This window comes from Clarias gariepinus, chromosome 2, assembly GCF_024256425.1.
Source record: "Clarias gariepinus isolate MV-2021 ecotype Netherlands chromosome 2, CGAR_prim_01v2, whole genome shotgun sequence".
Taxonomy (NCBI): domain Eukaryota; kingdom Metazoa; phylum Chordata; class Actinopteri; order Siluriformes; family Clariidae; genus Clarias; species Clarias gariepinus.
In genome coordinates, this window is record NC_071101.1 from 32437323 (window position 1) to 32460265 (window position 22943).

General features: G+C 39.5%; 1 protein-coding gene across 9 annotated transcripts in view; it reads right to left on the minus strand.

Moving 5' to 3' along the window:
• LOC128510949 (AP-3 complex subunit beta-2) overlaps positions 1-22819 on the minus strand; it is a 48656-nt gene extending 25837 nt beyond the window's left edge. For 3 of the 9 annotated variants that reach the window (XM_053483519.1, XM_053483492.1, XM_053483502.1), the window contains exons 1-3: positions 13081-13123; positions 3148-3223; positions 1120-1194 (exon numbers count right to left, since the gene is read on the minus strand). In XM_053483519.1, coding sequence (XP_053339494.1) covers positions 1120-1194; positions 3148-3204 — 132 coding nt within the window. In that variant the 5' untranslated portion in view covers positions 3205-3223; positions 13081-13123. Of the gene's footprint in view, positions 1-1119; positions 1195-3147; positions 3224-13080; positions 13124-22647 lie in introns of those variants that run through there. The other 6 variants (XM_053483528.1, XM_053483536.1, XM_053483547.1 and 3 more) reach the window with 4 other exon arrangements.
• Positions 22820-22943: the final 124 nt, after the last annotated feature.

Genomic DNA, 22943 nt, shown 5'->3' on the forward strand with positions numbered 1-22943 from the left:
AAATAGAATGCGTGTGTGAGACACTTATCATACTCTGATAAAAAATAAAGATAAAGTATGTACTAGCTGCTAAAAGTAACAACAAAAGAAAATGTAATAGTTTGTCACATGCACATTAAAGGACACAGAGAACATTAAAAGGAGCCAATCAAAAACAGATCATCAGAATGTAGTCCCTCCGGATTCCCATTGGCTGGTACTGTCCTTCCTCCAGCCTCTGATTGGCTGGAATTGAGCAAGCGCTGTGATATTAAGTGGAAATAAGGAAGTGATTAAGCTGCGTAACTGAATCATTCACTAATCTCCGGCCTGATTGATGAATTGATAGTGTTTTATTTTACACTGTGTGAGTGTGACCAATGAGTGTGACTGATGAAGCAATCTGGGATTGTTGTCAAGTGAATAAGCGGACACGCTTATGTAGCGTGATCTGACTGCAGGGAAATACATGCGGGTGAATCAATGTCATTCAGAAATTAGATCGCACGTACACATGAATCAAGATCATTATTTTTTTTCCTGCAGTCCAAGCCATCGATACACCTGGACTCATCTGGGACTTCTGTGATTGCTGCGATTTAAACTTATGGTGAAAACGAATGCTTTCCTTATTCTGCCATGTCCTGTTTGGGTCCAGTTGTCCTGGCATTAGCGTCGTAACTAGTGTCCACCTGATTCATTTGTCTATATATACCCAGTTACCTTGTTTTCCAAGTGCCTTGTCTACCAGTTTATTCTGTATTTTCTGGTTTAGACTTGACATTCTGATTTCCTACTTATATTTAATTCATCTTGCTAGTTTGAGAACTGTTATTGCACTAGCCTAAGTAAACACTTATTTACTATTTCACACTTTGAAATAGTATGTAATGAACAATGTAAATGAACATACTTGCACACACACACACACACCACATATGACTAGTCCGAAACTAATTTTTAAAATCTTTCTCTATTATCTCGTACTACCGCTGCAGCTGTCACCAAGTTTATTAAAAAGCTGATTTATATAATTTGCAAACATCTACAACAAAAAAAAAAACTTGTTGTTTTCACTATATTACGGTGTCATTGACTGAACATTTTAAGCCGGTTTTCTCTCACCCTGACCAAACTTACCTCGATGTTCTTGCAGGCCACATTTTTTACTACAGCAGGAAAGAGATCAGATGCATTTTTCCCTCTGGCAATCATCTATGGCAAGAAAAAAAAAAAGAAAAAACAACCCAGTTGGACGTCTAGCATCAAATAATGTCACAATGCTGCAGATGACAAAGCTGTTTTGTGAGCCTTACAAATGTGAGCATTTGTGCTACTATGTGCTGGAGTGATTATGTAAACAGTATCTAGGCATATGTACATGTCCTGTGTTGGCATTACAGGCGCTGGAGATATTTCCACACACATCTCACAGCGGAGTCATGAAAAAAACTTTATATGCAGATGGAGGCTGGAAGGAGCTGGTTGGAAATAAAAGCTAATATCTTTCTTTATGATCATCAGTGGAAGAACGACCGAGAAAAAGAGATAGTAGAGAAAGAGAGTAGCTCTTTAATACCCGTTTTTGATGATAGATGGTGAATCTGATGAAGTTTCTAAAGTATGCCTTCTTCACACTCTTAAATCATGGTGGCCATAAAACTCACGGATCAGAGATTTCATTTTCTATTAACAATCTTTTTTTCAAAACCTTAGTAGAGTTAACAAAGCTTGGCTTAATCAGACATAATGTCTCCAGATTTAACATAAAGATCTGTGGTGTGCTTTGACCTGTCACTAATACTCCAGCTCCCTCCTCTGCTCTCAGATAATCGAACCCATGTCAAGCAAGCTGTTTCTTTTTCCCTCATCTTCACTTCACGTGATAAATATTTTAGGCCTCAGCTTCCCTGCTGCAACAACCCTGAGAATCTGACACCAGGAATGAATATTTAACACCACACTGTACCACAATCCCGCCCTCCACCCTCCACCCTGTCCTATTTAATATCACGACATCACACAGGCCTCTCTAGACTATACGCAGTAAACCACTCCGGCACAAACTTCGACTTGGAAAAAGTTCAGGGTTGTTGATTAGAACTTAAAACACGGATGGTGTAGGGAAAACTTTGGGATGTTTATTTCACTGCCCTGTCTTTTTGAGTCATGCTGTTTACAGGACTTCTAGGTTTTGTACTGTATATGACACCGTAGTCATAAGCGTGTAGTCGACACCGCAGTCATCTCGTAATTACAATATCTCTTACAGGACGCAAGGGCTGAATAAAGTGTCGTATTCCAGCCTTGTTTTGATGTCCGTTTATAGATCAGCTAAACATATACTGACATGAATAGACTAAAATGAGCTCTATATTAACCTGGTCTTGGAGAGCTGCATCGAGTCTTTTGTGCTATCTGAGATTTAATGGGTTTAGTCTGTTTGGAGCTACTGATTGGAGGTTCTCTTGGCTCACTGTTTGAACACTGAAGCCATAAAACACATGCTGACAACACTGCCTCGCCGAGCATAATGGCCCTGCCTAGTGCAATAAACAATAAACAGGCCAAGGTTTCTATGTGTGCCCAAAGATTTTTCTGTAGAACAAATGACAGAGCAGAAACGAACCTAACTCACTCACTCACTCATCTTCTATACCGGTTTATCCTGTATTTAGGATCGTGGGGACCTACTAGGAGACTTACAATAAAAATCAGGTCAATACAGATATCTCATCAGGCTACCAGACAATGAGCATGCAGATGTATCTGGTGCATAGAAACAACAAGGCGAGTCTGTGAAGATTGAGCTTGGCAATGAGGCGACACCAGAAATCAGGAGGTCTGGCTAATAATAATGCCAGAACACATAAAATTGGCCAGAGAAGGTGGTTTATTCTCAGGACTGAATTCATCACATGATATGTGCAACCAATGTAAAAGGACCATGAGGATTAAATTTAAGCGCTCCCCAGGAGAGTCATTTAGTTGATAAATAAGCTGACAATGAAGTGAATCATTACAGTAATCAATTACACTCTGTACCTACAGCAAAAAATATAAAAGGCAATACTACTGAGAGGAAAATAAAAAATGAAAGACGTATGCCTTTACTTTCTACTGTAGAGGTGCACTTTCAGATTTACTGGACCAAACCGTAATACTCACTGCAACGATCCTTTTCATAGCCTCTAGCTTTAGAGAGTCCTTGTTGCTGTCCAACATCTCCTTCAAATCATCGTGCCTAAAAAAAAAATAAAAAAAAAACATGTTTACCACTATTAAGCCATTTAAAGGATATTTTAATTAACTGTCATGCTTTAACCAATTTATCTGTCCTCATTTTGGGGAAACCTGTTGCTTTTAGTGATGAATATAGAAGTACAACGTGCGTATAAATATAATAACACAGCCATTGTGCATGTTCACTGAGCAAGCAGGCATATGCAAAAGAAGGTGTTTTTTACAACCAAGGTTTTGATTGAATTATTATTTCACAGCCCAGAAACAAAAAAGAAAAAAAAAAAAATATATATATATATCATACACACCACTTTATATATTCTTTTACCAACTGCAGTCCATAATTTCTCTGAAACAGCAGTGTAAAATAGGGTTCTTGGATAATGATGATGATAACTTTCAGTAAGAAAGCTGAGGTCGAAGTGGGGTGGAGAATGCTCTTTGTCGAAATGATTACTTCATTCTCAAAGGATGAATAGAGAAATAAATGTCACTGATTTGGAGTTCAATGAAGAGTGACAACTCAGATCATAACGAAGGACAAAGAACCTCTTATGCCAAGCAGGCATGGTTGGATAGTCAAGACAGCAATTGATGAGATTGGGGGGGAAAGAAACGTTTCAATAAAAAAAGAAACTTGTCATTCAATCACAGAAATAGACACCATTCAAGTCGGTTGCTTCCAGGATGACTCCGCCCATCCACAGGACATGAGTGCACATTAATTGGTTTGATGTAGACAAAAACAGAGTAAATGATATGCTGTAATGTTGACAGTGAGCGGATCTCAACCCGAATGAACACCTGTAGGAGATTTTGGACTGATGTGAATATCTATGGTGTTCCTGAGACTTTGGCCGACTCAGCACAAAGGACAAACTTTTTCCGTCTACATTAAGTAAAGATATAGAATGTCATACTAAAAAAAAAAAAAAATCATACTCTCCATCATATTCTTCGCGGTTAATGATGGACAGTCAGACCCAGCATGGTAGATGACGGTCTCCAAATTAAGTATGTCCATATAAAGAAAGGGACAAGGAGAGAGAGAGACAGACAGAGAGAGAAGAATGGAAACCTATCTCACTTGTCACCATGACTATAAAATAAAATGAATCAAGCTCCATAAAACAGTCTGTCATTTATTTTTTAAAGATAATTTCATTACACTTAAACCCGAATAGCTAAAGGTCTATGCTGTATGTTTCAACAGAAAAAAAAGAAGAAGAAAAAAACTGAAAATAGCTGTTTATATTCATTTTGCCCAGCAGATGCAATCAAGGCCACAGCATGTCAGAGCTTCCTTGAGAATTTTGTCACGCCAAAGCTATGGCAACTCTATTTGGACTACTCTGATAACTGCTTTCTGAGAAACGTTTCTATAGCAACCGTATCCGAGTCATTGCATTAGCAACAGGCAGGTGATGAATGGACCCATTAACCCTTGACAAAAGTTTAAAGATAAAGAAAAACACTTTATAATAATAGACCAGATGTGCAAAACCTAACCCTAGAACTCTCCTTCACCAAAGGACTAGAAGTACCACTGCAATCTAGAGTACTATTTTATGTTTTGCCTATAGGCTGTCTGCTTACAGTATGTGTTCAAAAGATGCCAGACAAGACGTATAATATAATGTTGACTTTGTCATCTTTGGAATGTTGATTTGGGACTGCAGGAAGTTCACAGCATGCTGAAGGTCTACATAATCTTTTTTCATTCACCGCGGTGAAAGCGTTTACTTTGTTGTATAGAGAGTTTGATTCTGATGCCACAGACATCCGAGAGCCAAGAAAGCATAATTGGCTTAGCTCTCAGGTTCTGGAGGATGGAATAACTGTCTACTGTCAATCACAGCGATGATGGCCAGAAATTAGTGTCTATGAGCTCATGTATGAGGAAGAGGGTGGATAGCGCTTTATCTCTGAGTGTTGCAACTCTTTGTAAATCTGCTGTTGTCTTAAAGATGTGCTATAAACCATGTTAGCTTGTTTGAAGCTGTTGGGTAGGGAATGAAGAAGAAAGTTGTAAGTCAAAAAGATACCACCTAATTTTTTATTTCCTAAACAGCAATACACTTATCCCAAGCAACTTACATTTTTATTGCATGTTACATCTGAGCATTCGGGGGTTGAGTGCATTACTTAAAGGGTCTAGCAGTGGTAGACTGGTGGTGCTATGGTTTGAACCTGTCACTTTCCAAGCCACAGGCCTTAACCACTAAGCTACTCATGTCATATTTCACATCCTTAACATTTTAGAAAAGCAGCAAAGATCTCAAGGTTAAGAAATTAGAAATTTTCATATACCCACAGCTCTATGGCCAGAAAAAAACACGTTAGTTAGACTAATTGGAAAGAAATAAAAAAAGTAAAAACACTTACATTTGTTAGAGCTTAAGATTGTACTTTAGAGCAATAAAAAAGTTCATGTGGTCTGCTGAGTCCAGATTGACCCTATTCCAGAATGATGGGCGGCGTGTCAAGATAAGAAGTAAGGCAATGCACCATTATACAGTGCATAGCGCCCATTGTACAAGCCTCTGGAGTCAGTGTTATAATCTGGTGCTGCTTCAGTTGATCAGGTCTAGACTCAAAGTTATCAGCTGATGACATGAATGTACCGAATGACCAGGTTTTCAGATCTATGGAGTTTTTCTTCCCTGATGGCACAGGCACATTCCAGCACTCAAACTATGAAAAAGTGTTTCAGGACGCATGAGAAATCAGTTTCACAAAACTGGCCATCACATTGTGTGCTGTAATCAAAACTAAAGGTGGTTAAATAAAATCTTTGAGTGTGCAATTTTTTGGGGCCAGGCAGAGTATCTACTGTATGTGCTTTTAACTACTAGATGTTAGCATATTAGCATTAACTTTTTATTAAAATTTCACATTTATTTTTGAGGTAGCAAGAGGACAAATTCTTCTCCTTGCCTTCTGTTCACAACAGTGTAACTAAACCATATAACTATAGTAGCTGAACTAATGTTAGTGACTTAATACAGTACAAGAGTAATTACAAGCTTTTTGTTGTTATGGAAACGTTCCATTACGTCCCGCTCCTCACGTGCACAAACATTTGGTTTGGATTAGCCAGAGCATCATTAATTACGGCTCATCTATGCTGGCTGGTGCTGATCCCACTGGTCAAAAGATTACAGCTAGCAAAAAATTGCCACAGGTAATGCTGGCTTTTCTGGTGCAACAGATTTTGGGTTTTTTGGACAGAAAAAGCTTGAGCGGATTTGCTGCATCACAGCTACCAGGTCCTAGGTTTGATCCTAAGCTGAGCTCATTTGAATGGGTTTCAGGTCATACTGGCTGGTCAGTTGGATAATGTTAAGCTGCCCCTAGTTGGGTATGAGTTTGTGGATGTGTGTGTGTGTGTGTTCATGGAGGAAATAGCTTACATTGACTAATTACACCAGAATCAGATTATTAGGTGAAAGAACTCCGTGATCGATCACGATTAAAGCTGGGCCTCGTTTTTATGGTTTATTCTAATTGCACTCCTGATTCCTCATCTGAGCAAGATTTTTTTTAAATGACCTTGTTATTTTACCCAGTACAGAAAGTTTAAGAAAGAGAAACAGAAAGAGAGAGAACGAATCTTTAAAAAACAGAATTTTAACTTATTTGCAATTCATGATTTGTCCCACACCTATCATGTCGCTTGCAATAAAGTAAAAGAGTGAGGATTAGCAAAGCACTCCTAAGCTATCCATATCAAAGGACGTTCAATTTTAGAGTTTAATCATAAAAATATGAGTTTCATGCTATAGTGACTCCAATGAGTACTGTGAACCTTCCAGACATGCCAGTCCATCAGTCGTCTAAAGCCTGGGCATTAATAGATTAGAAGTTGGTAGAGATAACAGAATACGCTAATTAAAAACATTTCCCCCAAGACTGTCAGCAAACGCCTGCGTTCCGCTCGCTCATGACACGCCTGGCTTCAGCGCAGCTGTTGTTTCCACAGCAACGCAGAAAGCAATAAGGTGAAGTGAATAAATTCTTTGGCTTTTCACAGCTCTGAGGTGTCAGGCAGGAAGATGATGATGAGGGACCAGGCACAGCGTGCTCTCTCTCTCTCTCTCTCTCTCTCTATGGCATGATTTCATATAACGCATGCACTAGATGACATAAGGTGCGCATGATGTTTGTAAAACGGTGTGGCCTGGACAGTACTTCCAGCTGTTATGTTAATGCACTCGTTCCAATACGTTATTGTTTCTATAGTAACAGTTAAAGCTCCAAATAGCCTAATTAAATACTAAAGATAAGCAACATTTTAAACATATTGTTGGGTAACAAAATAAAATGTATAATTGGTGGTTTGTTGAATTGTTTTTAAAAATTAAAACATGTTTATTTCACACTGGTAGAAGGAGACTCCGATGTCAGGGTTTCCTAAAAGTCTTTAAGACAGTAGAGTTTATGCTTTCCAGTTTTATTACAAGAGGACAAGCTGCGTTTGTTTCAGAGAGAAAGAGATCAAAAGCTAACTTGCCTGTCCGATGCATCATGACATTGAATCTAACCAGGGCTCCAGATGGGCGACTGAAATGGCTACCAATGCACCACAGTTGCCAGTAGCGATTGTCTCCCACCGGAAAAAAAAAAGGCCGCTAACCACGCAGTCTCTCCTCTGCTGCGTCTGCACAGCGTGAGAGTACAGGAGCGCGTGTAATAGTAACAGAGATGCAATCAAAAACAAGAGAGCTCTCGGACATAAGACAGTTAAACTGTTGTACACTCACGGATGCTTTGCAAGTGCAACCAGCAAAATTTCTCAGGTAAAAATTTACCCCAGCCAGAAAAATCAGTATTCAGTCATCATTTTTAGATAACAGTAATCCAGCGAAATAAGTTTCTTGTACCCATGGCTCACTTAATTCAGCGTAACTACATGAGTTCACCTGGTTATGTCATGAAAAGATAAACAATTTAAAATTTCACCCAAAATGTTTAGGAGCCAAAGCCTCCTACAGATGTAGGTTTGTCCGGAGCCCTGTCTAAATATAAATCATTTAAATGAAAATGTGCAAAGTGTCATTTATTAACAAGTCAAACACTGGTCTGGTCACGCAGCATGATGATGTTATACATTTCTTTTTTTTGTTCCTTGCACATTGGGCGACACGTGCCGTTTCTATAGCAATGGTGGTTTTCATGGGGCCGGGTTGCTAGCCTGATACCCAACCCCCCTCCCTTCTCATCCGGGCGTTGGGACTGACGCTGGTAAAGTAATTCTGTATGGGGCATAGGGTTAAGAGCCTCACACCAGGGCTGAACGGAGGCAACCCGGTGGTGGTGATGAGGCTCAAACCCCCGACCAACCCATCAGCACCCCAGAGCCATTAATATCAAGCTGCTATATGCAAATAATCCAAAGCTCGAATCTTTACACCAAATCTAGAAGATATAAAATAAATATAAAAGCTGTGTCATGTCTTGCAGTACTTTGGATTCGTGAGAAATGAAAAGTGTCTGCGGTGACTGAGATCACTGTGTGAAAATGTAAGTTCCAGTTTACAAGGAAGGTTTGTGTGTGTGTGTATATATATATATATATATGTGTGTGTGTGTGTGTGTGTGTGTGTGTGTGGTTGTGAGAGAGAGAATTCTGTTCAGCTGGAGTCGTTATTCCAGTCATGATTCCATCCTTCATTGAACACTTATGTCATATATCTCGAAATAAGGTGTGTGTGTGTGTGTGTGTGTGTGTGTGTGTGTGTGTGTGTGTGTGTGTGTGTGTGTGTGTGTGAGTGTGTGTGTGAGTGTGTGTGTGAGTGTGAGAATATCATGTCGTGATGAGGGAACAATTGTAAGCATTACTGTGAGAAGCCAGCAGTCATGAGCTGCTACACCTTGTCAGCTTTTCTCACCATACACACACACAATGATTTCTGACACACAAAGAGAACCAAACCAAACACAGTGTAATAATCCGGTACACAATGAAGAAGCTGAAATTTTAAAGTTTAAATGAGTTAGACAGAGTTGCCCGAATAATACTGCGGTATACAGTTTTGCTGTATCTTCCTACCAAGGACCTGGGTTACTCAGATAGCGTGAATTGTTGTGGGTTTTTTTTTTTTTACTTGTTTATTAATAGAGCTGTGGTGCAATTTCTTTATAAACAGAAGCACATACAAAACACACATGTGCATACGCACAGTTAGCACCGTTCAAGCCTACTGAAACCTGTCGAAAGCCAAGTATTTTACTTTTCTCCCTAATATCAGCCCGGAAAATACAATGTTAACCATTTATTATATTTAAAATTTGGGAATTAAGAAGTTGAGAATTTAGAGTAGCAACAAGATCACCTAAGACTAAGATTTCATCTATTTACTATATAAGGTATAATATTTTTATTTATTGGCATTTACATGTTACATAATGTTTAAGAAAACTTTTTTAAATTCCGCACTAAAAAATTTAGCTTATATGCCAATAAACCCAGTGGAATCCTGTCACAACACACACACACACATACACACACACAAAGCCTCAGAGATAAGTTAGAAACAAAAAGTGAGAAAGTTAAATGAAAAGTGAGCTTTCATATAGTATGTATCATGATTATGTCGGTAAACCATTTAGAAGCAGAGACATAACTGATGAGCTACTTCCTGTTGCTTTAGGAAGTAGCAGTGTTTTTCTTACTCTAGCAGTTTCTACATCCATACTCCTCCTGGGTTTTTTTTTTCCCTTACTTTGCACTATAAGCACTGCCATGTGGAAATGTCACCTTGGTCCATCTCAGAAAAGTCAGGACGGCTGTTTGAGCGGATTTTTTCCTCCGTTCAGAGGTTGAATGCTAAGTGGAAGAGCCTTGTGCTTGAAACCTGACTAAAATCGGGCAAATCTATTCATTCAAATCCACAAGTGTTTTCAAGCAGACGGCAAAATTACACTGAGGTCTCCACGTGTGTCGTCATAGCTATTGAGCAGAAAATAAGCTTTCAAAGGGAAGAGCTCATTCATCGCCCTCAAGCTAAGCTAAAAGGTGTTGATTCTAAGCGCTAGAAAAAAACTAAAACAAGAAAAAAAAAAAAGATGATATCTCAGTGTTGTGGAAGAATAAGAGAGAGAGAGAGAGAATGAGAGAGAGCTCTGACTAGAAGAATGATCTCTTTCCTTTCAGGGTCAGTGAGGTTGATAAAGGGACACAACACAACCTTAAATTTATTGAGCTTGCCTTGTGTTTGTCGGTTCACCTGCTTCTTGGTCCAGTGTAATTAGATCGATGCATAATTCAATGCTCAACGACGTCACACGCGCACACACACACACACCACACACGGCCTGCGGCGTCAGATTACTGATAATAACAAGTTCCTGGGTTCTCCAGTCACCGTGTGGTCTGTCAGTCATCAAGTTACCGAGTGCCCTCGTTCTTCAGAGATGATCTTTTACGATCCAAATAGAGAAGAATTTAATCTCTAATGAAAGAATGCTAATTTCTAATAAGCGCTATAAACACAGGCTCTCTGCACACTACGCTGATCCAACAATCTGAGATCATTCTTTTGGCTCTAGAGAAAGTTTTTTGATCTCAGAGAATCCTTGCTCGGTTAATCCGCTCCTTGCTTTTTTCAGGTTGATTTTCATTAGCATTACTACCTTGTGTTGAAGATTTCTCTCCCTCGTGTTACTTTATAGATTAATCAGGCTGGGTGTCATGAATTCAAACTGAATTTAAAACCCTGGGAAACTGGAAAACACTGTGAAGAAAATATACTTAATTTTTCATTAAAAGAAGAAAAGGATGAATATATTTCAGAAGAAGGTGCACAGATCTCTAAAGCAGGCATAAAAACAGCTTCGATACTGCACATATCCACAACTACTTTCATCCAGGAGCATTTACACTCAAAGACGTTTCTACTTTTCTACAGGAGGTGTTAGGATTCATGGTATCATGATACTAACAAACCATTTAAAACACATCAACGTACAAGACAATCCATTAAACATTTCGACTTTCTAAGTAAGACATTTCTTACTCAGTTTTTTTTCTTTAGGCTTTTTAAGCTTAAAGAAAAAAGAAACAGAGGGAGAGGCTATAAAAATTTACAAGGCGTTGTGCATCACCTTTTAGACAAAAATAGATGATATTTGATTTATTTCTGGTATAAAGGTACAAAGTTTAAAGTATCGCATTAAGATCATGCACTCTTTAATTTCATAGGAATAAAGGTTGCCCACTGCAAAACATGGCATCTTAGCAAATGTAAGTATTGTGAATATTTGCAATAGGAATCACCAGGGAACAACCCATATGATATTATCACGATACCCTTGGTGCTGATTCGCTTTGTATCATTTCATAAATATTCCAATTTAATCTTTTTTTAGTTTGTTTCGATTTTGTTACAATTCTAAGCGAACTTAGTTTGGTCTGCCAATGTGTGCACCAACTGTCGATTTATAAAGGAATTGCAATATATTGTCAACTCAAACGCAAACATATATACATTTAAAGTAATAAAAAAAATATATATATATTTTGAGGTCAGGAGAAAAGTTTTGATATGAAATAGAATTGATTTTCCCCCACCTGTAGTGAATATAGTCAAATTTACCTAGTAACTTCTTTACACATGATAGTCTATTATTAGTATATTCTTATAAAAAAAATGTATTTGTGTAACATCGAAGTCTAAAAAAAAGACTTTGTTGAGACCTCTCACTCTCTGCTAACAATTTCTCCATCTTCAGCACCACACTAAAGAGGTGCCACTTCAGCTTCTGCCATAGTGATGAGCTTGAGCAGTTAACTAACCAAATACTGGTTGTATAAACACTGAGCCAGTGGGTAAAACACTACAGCATAGTGTAGTGAGGTTATCTATCTGGAACTGAGGGGATCAGGTTCAAAAATGAAATAAAAAATATTTAAATATGAACATTTTTTATGACTACATCATTGCTACCAAGTTAAACCATTTTGCAAAGTAGTTATGCAGTGAAATGAAGCTCCTAAGTTTTCCAAATGAGCTATACCCAATCAACATCTGCACAGGTGCTTTTAACTCGCTGACATTAAGTGTAAGCCTCGTCCCTTAAACCTGTCTCTCATGAGTTTTTTTTTTCTTCCTTTTTTTTTATGCTGCAAGTTCAAGTTCAGGATCAAAACATGCTTTATGAGGAAAAGCTTAGATATGTCTGTCTTAAAGTAATTGCTTTAAATGACCTAAAAGAAGCCAAAACTCTCCCAGAAGTTGCTCTTTCTCCCGTTATGGATTTAATCAATTTTAAAATATGTATATGTGTGCCACCACTTTTAAAGTTTGGCTATGGATGGAGTGTATGCTGGAGTGTATGCTTTAGAAATGCCTGCGTGTGTGTAGGCTCCTCAAAGCATTTACGGATAAACTCTATAAAGAATAACTAAGTGAAGAGAAGCCATTTGATATCTTATAGTTAAATAGGATATCAATAATAGCATATCAATTCCAGAATGAGGACCAGTTAAATAAAGTATGCTGAATATCCTCAATACTAAAAGTATCAGTACTGAAGTATCTACAAGAAAAAATGATTTCTGTGGACAAATAACCATTTTCCTCAAAAAGCAACAGTTTTTATTTTCTCTGGTTTATGTACCACGGGCACTAGTGCTGACGTCCATTCTGTGTTGCAGTATAAAGTTACACAATCATTGACATTCAGAAGAATTCTTGTTGTTAAGTAAAGCACAATTATTTCATGGATGTTTTATTCTTTACACACTTCATCACTGAACTACTCACTGTCTGACTGTATGATCGCACAAAATGTCCAACTCTAGTCTGTGGGACCTGTTTTGCACGAGTGGCCCTGCGATGCTGTTTGTGTCCTTACCGCAGGGGTTGCGTCTGAGCACTGGGGAGCCCTTCCTCCTGAGTGCCTCCCCCCTCTCCCCCCTCTCCTCCTCCTCCTCCTCCTCCGGCAGTGCTAGAGGTACGGAGGTGGCGTAGCTCCTCTGGCTGCACAGCGCTATACCAGTTCTGCAACCCGCCATCTGGGGTAAGCACGGGGCTGCGTGCCTCCTCCTGGCCCTGTGCCACCCCCTGCACAGTCTTCACCATGTTCACGGCATTGGCCGGCAGCTGGAGCAGCTTCTGCATCGGAGTCATCTTCATAGTCCTTGGAGTTATCTGATGCTACCCTTTCACACCTTTAAGTCAGTCCTGAGTCTCACATGAGCAGGAGCAGAAGCGGTAGACACACCTCAACAGTTGCTCAGCGTGCCACCTGTAGGATCTGCGAACGTGGCAGTTCGACTTGTCAACTCGGGGGTGGAAGAAAAAAAAATCCTCCAGTGGTCAGCTTTCCTCTGGATCCTGATGCAAGGCTGTCGGAGTGAGGTATTCCTGTAGAAAAAATGTCAACTCCCAAACCTCCAGGGTGACAGGCAGAATGATGCTGCTGCTGCTGCGCTCTACGAAGCCTCTGGCTCACTTTTACACTGAAGGATCTCCCCGCTCCGTACGTTCGTATGAAGGCGAGTCGTGTGTGTCGTGAGTCTCTCCTGGGAGCAAAGCTTTTCTCCGTCTGCTCGGAGGCAACTGCATGTGAGCGCAGACTAAAGATCTCACAGGTCTGTTCTGCCCCCTCCGCCCCAGCCACGTTAGCACACCCCTCCCTTCTACTCTCCTCTTACAACACTATCACACTGTATCTCTCTCTCTCTCTCTCGTTGACATATTTTCCCCTCACTTTTCTCATTCATTCACCTCTATTTTTTCTCCTCTACGCACACACATATACACATCACACTCGCTCTCTATCTAGCCATGTCGCTCTCTCTCTCTTTTTCTTTCTCTCTCCCCCTCCCTTCATCGTTCTCACACTGACATGACTCAGCTCTAGAGCAGCCCTGCTCCGAATCATCTGCCTGATGGCACCGTGTTTTATTAAGAAACACAAACAGAATGGTTTAACAGGCAAGAGAACTGGTAAATACTACAACAAATGGGTGACGGACAGAAAAAAGCTATTGAAACCTGCACACGCACACACAAATCTCTCGGTGAATAGGATATACATCATTTTGTACTGCATACTAAGCTGTAGGTGGCACCAAATAAACTAAAAATACAAAGACACAGAACATCCTCAGTAGCTGACGCTGCTGTAATATCAGAAAACTCTGCAAAAATAAAATTTTTTTTGCTCCATTCTACACCAGACCCCTTTTGTTTGCAAGCACATCAGGTTGCTTGTCAGAACGTGCAAGCTTTTCGGCAGATAGCCGCGGAATTCACACAGACGAGAGAAACAACAGAGCAACTCTGTCATTCGCAGTGCATAACACACAGTGCATAACACACCCCGCCAAGGAGAGGGGACACAGAGACTGGATTAAGGCCATGGTGTGCTCTTTCACAGGGAGTCATCCAGCCAGCACGAACCAGCAAAGAGTCCTGTTTTAATCATCCGGGAATATGAATCTCATTTGTTGATTGCGGATAGAAATACAGAGCAGTTAGTCCAGCCTGGCTTAAAAGGGTGTGTTGCTAAGGCAACAGCATCGGAGGATTTCTCCTTCTCCGTGTTTGCTTTGGAACCAGTAAAAGAGCTATATCTCACCACGCACGTACACGCACACACACACACATGTAAACACAGCAATATAAATAAAAGGCAACCTAAATGAAAGTGTTTGTAATAAAGCTTAATATTCAATTTAAACCATATTTTGTTCATCAATTCAATTATTTAAATGAATGAATCAGCTTTCATTTTAGATTCACACTTTTTTAAATGATTTAGGTTCGTTTTATTTTTACAAGAAATTATTTTCTGAAAATGATCTATTTCCTAAAAAATTCACCACTTCAGCTTCCACCCACTTGCACCTTCTGCAAATTCTCACATTTTGCAGGATTATACCTTTGTTTTCTTCCTTTGAGTTGACGTGCAGGTTGGTGCAATACCACCACCTACTGGACTGGAGAGTGGAGCAAAAGACTAAAGATTGTTGCTTTGTATGAGTCACAAGGTTTATACAACCAGCAGCACAAATTACACAGAATTTTAATATTTATCAGATACGTTTTGTAGTTTTTAATACTTAATACAAATTAGACAGTAAACATTACTGAAGCTATTTAATCGAAAATTGCAATGCCCCAAAAAATCTAAATAAATGTGCAGCCTGCCTCTGATTTACAGCTCTAATAGATTAGCAGTTCCTTGAGAAACCTTTCCTAGTACAACTAAAATTTCAGGCTGGTTGGAAGACATTGGTTAGCCATACAGTAGTAGACAAATGCTTATTCCTAAGGACAAGCCAAATTACATACATTTGGTTTATCACTTAGAGTCTTAAAGGTGCTATAGTGTCGTTTCCCATGTACAACAAAAGAAAACTGAAGATTTATACGAAAGCAAATCTTTTATCTCCACTAATACTACTTCCTATTGTTAATAAATTCTGCTGCCTGCTGCACTAAACATGTCCGCTGACCACAGTTGTAAACCTCTTTAATTAGGGACTGTACAAACACTGTGGAGCTTTCACCTGCCCGCTGGCAAAGCAAATTAATTTAATGATTTGTTCACCTCCGCTCTCATGACTACTCAACTACTTTATTAACAACTATTCTGAGCTGTGTATTGCCTGAGAACAAACACTGTCTTCTGCCTTTTGCTAACGATGTTTACTTGTGATACAGGCAGGGGCGCTGTAAAGGGGGGGGGTAAATGATGACGATTCTCGGGGCCCATGACTGCCAGGGGGCCCAGAGAAGCCCCCAATAAAATTGTGGTGCTGATAGTAAAATTTTTTTACTTAAAATTATTCTATTTATTTCCCCTCTCCCCCTCTCGATAATTATAAAATGGTTCAGTCCGCCCAAATTGTATCCAGGCAACAGCTTGACTTCACTTATAGCGCCGGCAGAAGTGAAAATGCCTCAAAAATCTGAAAGTCAAAAACGGAAAGAGAAAAAAATAAGACAAGTGAAAGAGGCAAAGGGTCGACAGTATGTTACCCAATACTTCAGAAGAAAATGTGGGTTTGTAAGTAGGACTAAATTGTTAGCGGACCGCCCGTGTGACAATGATCGTAGCCTACACTTTAAGTATTTATTTACACAAATATTTAAACTGGTTTTAATGAAAATTCATGTAGTTTTAGGAAAAGTTAGGAAGCAGCAAATCTTTGTGATTTATTTGGACAAAGTTATTGAATATGCAAATTTCAAAACGGTCAAAATGACACCTTGTTCGTTCTAGTGTATACTGGTTTTAGTGTATACTGGATAATTACCCTAAGTTTAAATGTTGCGGTTAAAATGACTGCTGGTTGCCGTTCTAGTGGTAAAAGTGCATGATAAGGGAACTCAATTTTCTCCCCATGTTAGATCAAGAAAACGCTGAAAAAATAACAATACACAGTTTTAGTTAAACGTTCAATGCAGTCAAATGCACTTTGAGAAAATCATGCCTCGTTCCAAACAGAGTCAAATGAACCAGCAGCAGCAACTGGTCCGGCTGTCTCTCAACCCCTAACTTCAGCATCCCCTGAATCAGCCCCTGCGCTCCCACATGAAGAAGAAGGTGAGCGGCTATTAGTATTAGTTTAATGTGCAGTATTACAGAAGACAAATTACGGGTGTGGACATGGGATGGAGTTCAATTGTCTGATTGACTTAAATATATGAGAATGATAGTCAAAATACCATAAAAGCGCATGATTTTATGTAAATTAATATGTAAAAAGTCTCAGCTGTGTTGGGGGCCCTGTCAAGATTCTTTTCATGGGGGCCAAAATCCTTAGCAGCGCCCCTGGATACAGGTTAAGGTATTATTGAAAAGGCTTATAGTTCTTGCTAATGTTTATGAAAATGTTGACTTTACTCGTTCTTCAGCATGAAACCAGCAAGCACTATGTAAAGTAAATCAGTACATATTTGTCTGCTTATTTTATTGAAATTATTACATTGATCACATTCTTGTAAAAACAAACCTCATATATTTTACTGACGTTTTACACCATTTGCTAAGAAGGCAAAGAAGTTGGACATCAAAAAGTCCAAACTAAAGGAGCTACTGAGATCTTATCTCATAAACATTAAATACATACAAAACTGTGATTTTATGAAAACCAGTATAAATACCGAGTGTCATACAGAAATAATTTCCTTGAAATCTTCTCATTAATGGCCTGCCAGATCTCTAAACTATCCTGTTATCCAGAGTTCAAGCATGGCAATTGATCCCGCCTAACCACAAGGGTGGCAAAACTCACCTGGATAACATAAGCCACTGTGTAAATGATCTGATGATCAAATGGTTCACACTGGGTTTATCTGGGAACATTCTGCAGGTCAATATCATGGATAAATCAAGTGGCTAACAGAACTTTTGATGGAATCCGAGTGTTTAACCACAATGTCACCTTATCGGTCATCCAGCCACAACGCATGACTCCAGTACAATAATAAGATCCTGAACTTAGCACCTTTTTGCCTTCAGAAAGGTAGTGACAAGTTTACGTACAGCCTGAATATAGACAGTGACGTTCTGCCTTCTGGTAGTCCCAGCAGGAAGGTCAATACTCTGTAAAAACATACGATGATCTAGATCCAGTTGACAAAGTGCCTGCGTGGGTGAAAAGGTGGCCACCTGACAACATACAGTACAAGATTCCTCTGGCCTCTACCAGTCTAGGAGACGCTCTTGAATGCATAGTGTATGTCGTCAAGTGGAATCTCACTCACTCACTCATCGTCTATACCGCTTTGTCCTGTATTAAGGGTTGCGAGGGCCTGGACCTTATCCCCATCCTAGCAGTTAGCCTGATATACAGGTCTTTGGACTGTAGAAGGAAGCCGGAGTACCCGGAGGAAACCCACTAAACACGGGGATACCTGCAAACTCCATGCACATAGAGACGGGAATCAAACCCAGACTCTGGAGGTGCAGGGCAACAGTGCTAAAAAAATTGTATCCACTTTACAAGCTTAAGGAACAAGTATCTAACTAACTCTTTTTAGCCCTCAGAGGAGAGGTTGCCGATAGTGTAATGTTGGTGTGAATGCCTCTACTATCACTAGAAATATCATTAGAAATTTTATACCAAAAGGAAACTATTGACAAAAAATAATCTCAGAAACTTGCCCCTGCTTGATACTGATACCGTTTGAATCTATTCAAAAATCAGTCTGTTTTTCTTGGTTGCACTGTTAATTCTGGATAAATCCTACAAACATTCAACAAATTGATCTTGAGATACCGCACCTTTGAGAATCTCGAATGAATAGCCAAATGGATGGATGAATGGATTGACGAACAGAATGATAGACAGAAAAATTCTCAGCAAAATGGCTCCACCGCTTAGTGAAAGACCCATAAAAAGCAGAGATAATAACCTCGTAATCCAAATTGACAGAGAACTAGAAAACTAGAGAAACTAAAGAGACTGTGCCACATTAAAACCAAGATTCTGTCACTGGTCATAGAAGCACTTTAGATCGTTAGGGTTGTGAGACATTGCTTTTAACGTGAAAAGATCTCAGTGTCAGTTTAATAAAGCACATAGTGGCGTTTAAATAAGCAGAGATCTGGCTTATGCTTTGGCTTAAGAAACATAGCAAATGCCCAGTATATATATATATATATATATATATATATATATATATATATATACACATACATATATACACACATATATATTTACATATATACACACAAGTTCAAGTAAGCTTTATTGTCACTACGAACATATACAGTTAGTACATAGTGAAACAATGTTCCTCCAGGACCAAATGCAACATAAATTTACAACATAAATTAACAGAAAAACTAAACTAGCTAACTAAGAGGCCTCGTTAACTGGCTAGCGGAGACAAACAGATTGACCTGACAACATAAATTAACAAAAACGAACTAGCTAACCCAGAGAGGAAGACTTATATATAAATGTGTGTGTGTGTTTGTGTGTGATATGTATGATGTATAAAAAAACAGGAAAACCTATCTTAGGCCAGAACAGTACAATAAATGTGAAATATTCCATGCCCCAGCCCACAAGTTAAGCGATGCATGATGTGCCGCCCACCAGATTTTTCTTTTGTTATATATACTGTACTGGGCATTTGCTGTGTTTCTTTAGCCAAACTCTTTTGGCCGGATCTCTGCTCATTTAAACGCCACTATGTGCTTCATTAACTTGACACTGAGTGCTCTCTCCTGGCAAGCAGAGGAACTAGCACTGCTATTTTAAAAGGAAAGAAAATCACCTGATTTATCTGCAATAATATATAATTTACTTCGTGTCACTGATGCCAGTTAACCAACACAACATTTTCATACCGTTAAATGTGCTCCATAAAATACCTATATTTGAATGTTTAGTTATTACTTGTACCATGTATGTATTGGGGCCAGGGGTAGCTTAGTGGTTAAAGCATTGGACTACGGTTCGGAAGATCCCAGGTTCAAATCCCACAACCACCAAGTTGCCACTGTTGGGCCCTTAAGCAAGGCCCTTAACCCTCAACTGCTCAGATGTGTAATGAGATAAAAATGTAAGTCGCTCTGGATAAGAGCGTCTGCCAAATGCCTAAATGTACTGTAAATGTAATGTATTGTGAGTTCTCCGGCATTACCATCATCACTGTTGAGTAATTATATTTAAATGTGTACAAAACAGTAGTGATGTTGTTGGAAAGTTCTTAATAAGATGCAGACATCCTATTTTAAATAAATCATGGCAACAATCCTTTTAATAATATATGAAATGAACAGATATAGACGTGTTGTATATAAACACAAATACAGATTTGAAACCTTTTAAAAGACGGTTTTCCCAAAAGGTCCGACTGAAGTGCTGTGTAGTAAGTCTGATGTTTGTACTTTAATGTGATTGTGATTGAGTGAAGAGACATGAACAGGTGATGTGTTGTGCTTTTTATAGCATCCGTGTCTAGGCTGGGTATTGGTGATGTATATTAGACAGTTAGTTTGTTAGGATTTTCGTAAATAAACCAGTGAAATTTGCAGGAAATCATTTAAGCAAGTACAAACAAAAATAATAACTGTGCAAGTGGGATTTTTTTAATCGTCCCATGCAGACATTTCTAGTTCAGAAAGGTTATGGATTTGTGCGATTCATCTGAGATTGTGAAACTGAAGACAGAGAATGAGACAAATTCTGCGACAGAATTCACACACACACATAGACAAACATGCACTCACTCACTCACTCACTCAAACAACACTCTCTAATTCCTTTTAGAGAAGATAACAAACATCAATGTATTAGAGTCATTGTGTCCAAAAGCTGGAACTCTTTAGCTCAGTCTCTTCAAAATAGACCAACAACACTGTCCCAAACTGCACAGTTTTTGTTATTGATTATAAGTTTTAACCGCAAACGTACAAAGATATACATGAACAGTAAACACAAAAGCACATACAGTCCATCGCTAATTGAAGGACACTTTGTCAGAAACAAGCACTTTAATAATGGATGCTCAGCTTCACTCCAGTCACTCACTCATCTTCTATATCGCTTTATCCTGTATTCAGGGCCACGGGGGCCTGGAGCCAATCCCAGGAGGCTAAGGGCACAAGGCAGGGTAAACCATGGACAGGGTGCCAATCCATCGCAGGGCACACACCCATTCACACACTGTGGGCAATTTGAGAACATCAATTAACCTAACCTACATGTCTTTGGAATGTGGGAGGAAACCGGAGTACCTGGAGGAAACCCACCAAGCACAGTGAGAACATGCAAACTCCATCAATTAACCTAACCTACATGTCTTTGGAATGTGGGAGGAAACCGGAGTACCTGGAGGAAACCCACCAAGCACAGTGAGAACATGCAAACTCCATGCACACAGAGACGGGAATTGAGCCTAGCCGGGAATCGAACCTGGACCCTGGAGGTGCAAGGCGACAGTGCTAACCACTACACCACCGTGCCGCCGCTTTAATTCAGTGTGGTCACAAAAAAAAAAAAAAAAAAACATGATAGAAACCTTCAACCCTGTAGGAGTGGAATCAGCATTGCGGAATAGAATTATAAATCGATCTGTGCTGTGTATTTACAAGTCAGTTTCAAAACTAAAGAACCAGGACAATTGTCCCTAAAGCAGAACAGCTCTTTATACTGGTATATTCCAGTCCTAAATATCAATGTCAAAGCAGCACAATTCAGTGAAATACTAAAAAAGAAAAAAGCAGGAGAAAATTATGAAATTTCAAAATCATGCAAAACTTGGATGGTAAAGAGTATATCCAGGTCAGTGTAATAAACGTCACTGCAAGACAATTTCAAATCTTTACATCAATGAACTGTAGAAAAGTTTTTTTTTAATGATTTTATGCAATCTGTTAGCAAGCTTATTCTAGATTCTCATTTTTTTAAAAATCCCACCTTCTACATTCTGATTGGTTACAAGAATTCGTTCTGATCAGCGACTGGTTAGATCCTTACTGAGTGTGAAATTCGAGCCAATCCTAGAGCACGAAGACCACTTTGTTACATTGTTTAATTTGGTTTACCTGTTCTGTGCAATGTAGCTAATGCTGTGTCATGAATTCTTATTAATTATTCATTTTCAGTCTAAAACATTTTACTTGTCATTTGAAGTTACTTTAATAGCAAGTTTAAAAAATAAAATAAAAAAAGGATTATTTTGGTAACATACTCGCTTGTCTAGAAATTGAAGAATGACCAGAAAGAATATGAGTCACTAGCTAAAGATTGGCATTAATTCCAAACAAACAAACAAACAAACAAACAAACAAACAAACAAACAAGTAAGTAAATAAATAAATAAATAAATAAATACATCTTATATGCATGTTTCAGGGAGTCAAGTGAATATCTCTCTTCCCTGGAACAGTGACTAAATGAAACGACGACATTGTGACTGTATAGTGTGTGTGTGTGTGTGTGTGTGTGTGTTCGTTCAGTGTCGGTTTGGGACGCGGCCCGGACTCCGAGAGCTGTTCACCCTGCAGTCCTGAAACACTGCACAACATCGGGTAAAACACACGCACACACATTCTCACGCACACACAGTCTCACACACACACAGTCTCACACACACTTACACACACACACATTTAAAGATTTAAACCCTGGTCTGGACACAAGCGGACTCGCATTAGGTCGAAATCACGGAGATGCTAATCCCAGGAGCGACAAGGCCTCACTGTATCCATGACAACAGGCCCATTCCGGACACAGCACTCACAACCAGCGTCTTGTAACGCTTTAGCAAAGGTCATATTGTTTACTCCGTGCTGCCTGAGCTCTCAGTAAACACGGTATTCGCTTGTCATTCTGGCAGCAGGAAGTCGCCATCATCTCGCACCTCCTCCTCCTCCTCCACATCCCCCATCCAGGATCATCAAATGACATGGGAGAAAAAAAGCAGAGCATAAAAACGACTCCCTCACCTCTTGTAGTCGGAGGAGAAGATGCCGCCGCTGGCCGGGTCATGGCCGTACTCGGGCTCTGCGGCGGTGGAGGAGCCTCCTTTCTCATCGGTGAAGCCGGAGCTGGTGGACATCACTGCGATTTCTGCAGCAGGGGAGCTCGCGCGCGCTCTGTCTCTGTCTCTTTCTCGCGCGCGCGCTCTCGCGTGCATACACACGCAAATCACGTGACGATCAGCGCCCCCCCGTCCATTTATCCTTTAATAAAAACAAACAAACAAGCAACAAAAAAAAAAAAAAAACAGCTGCTCGGTGGA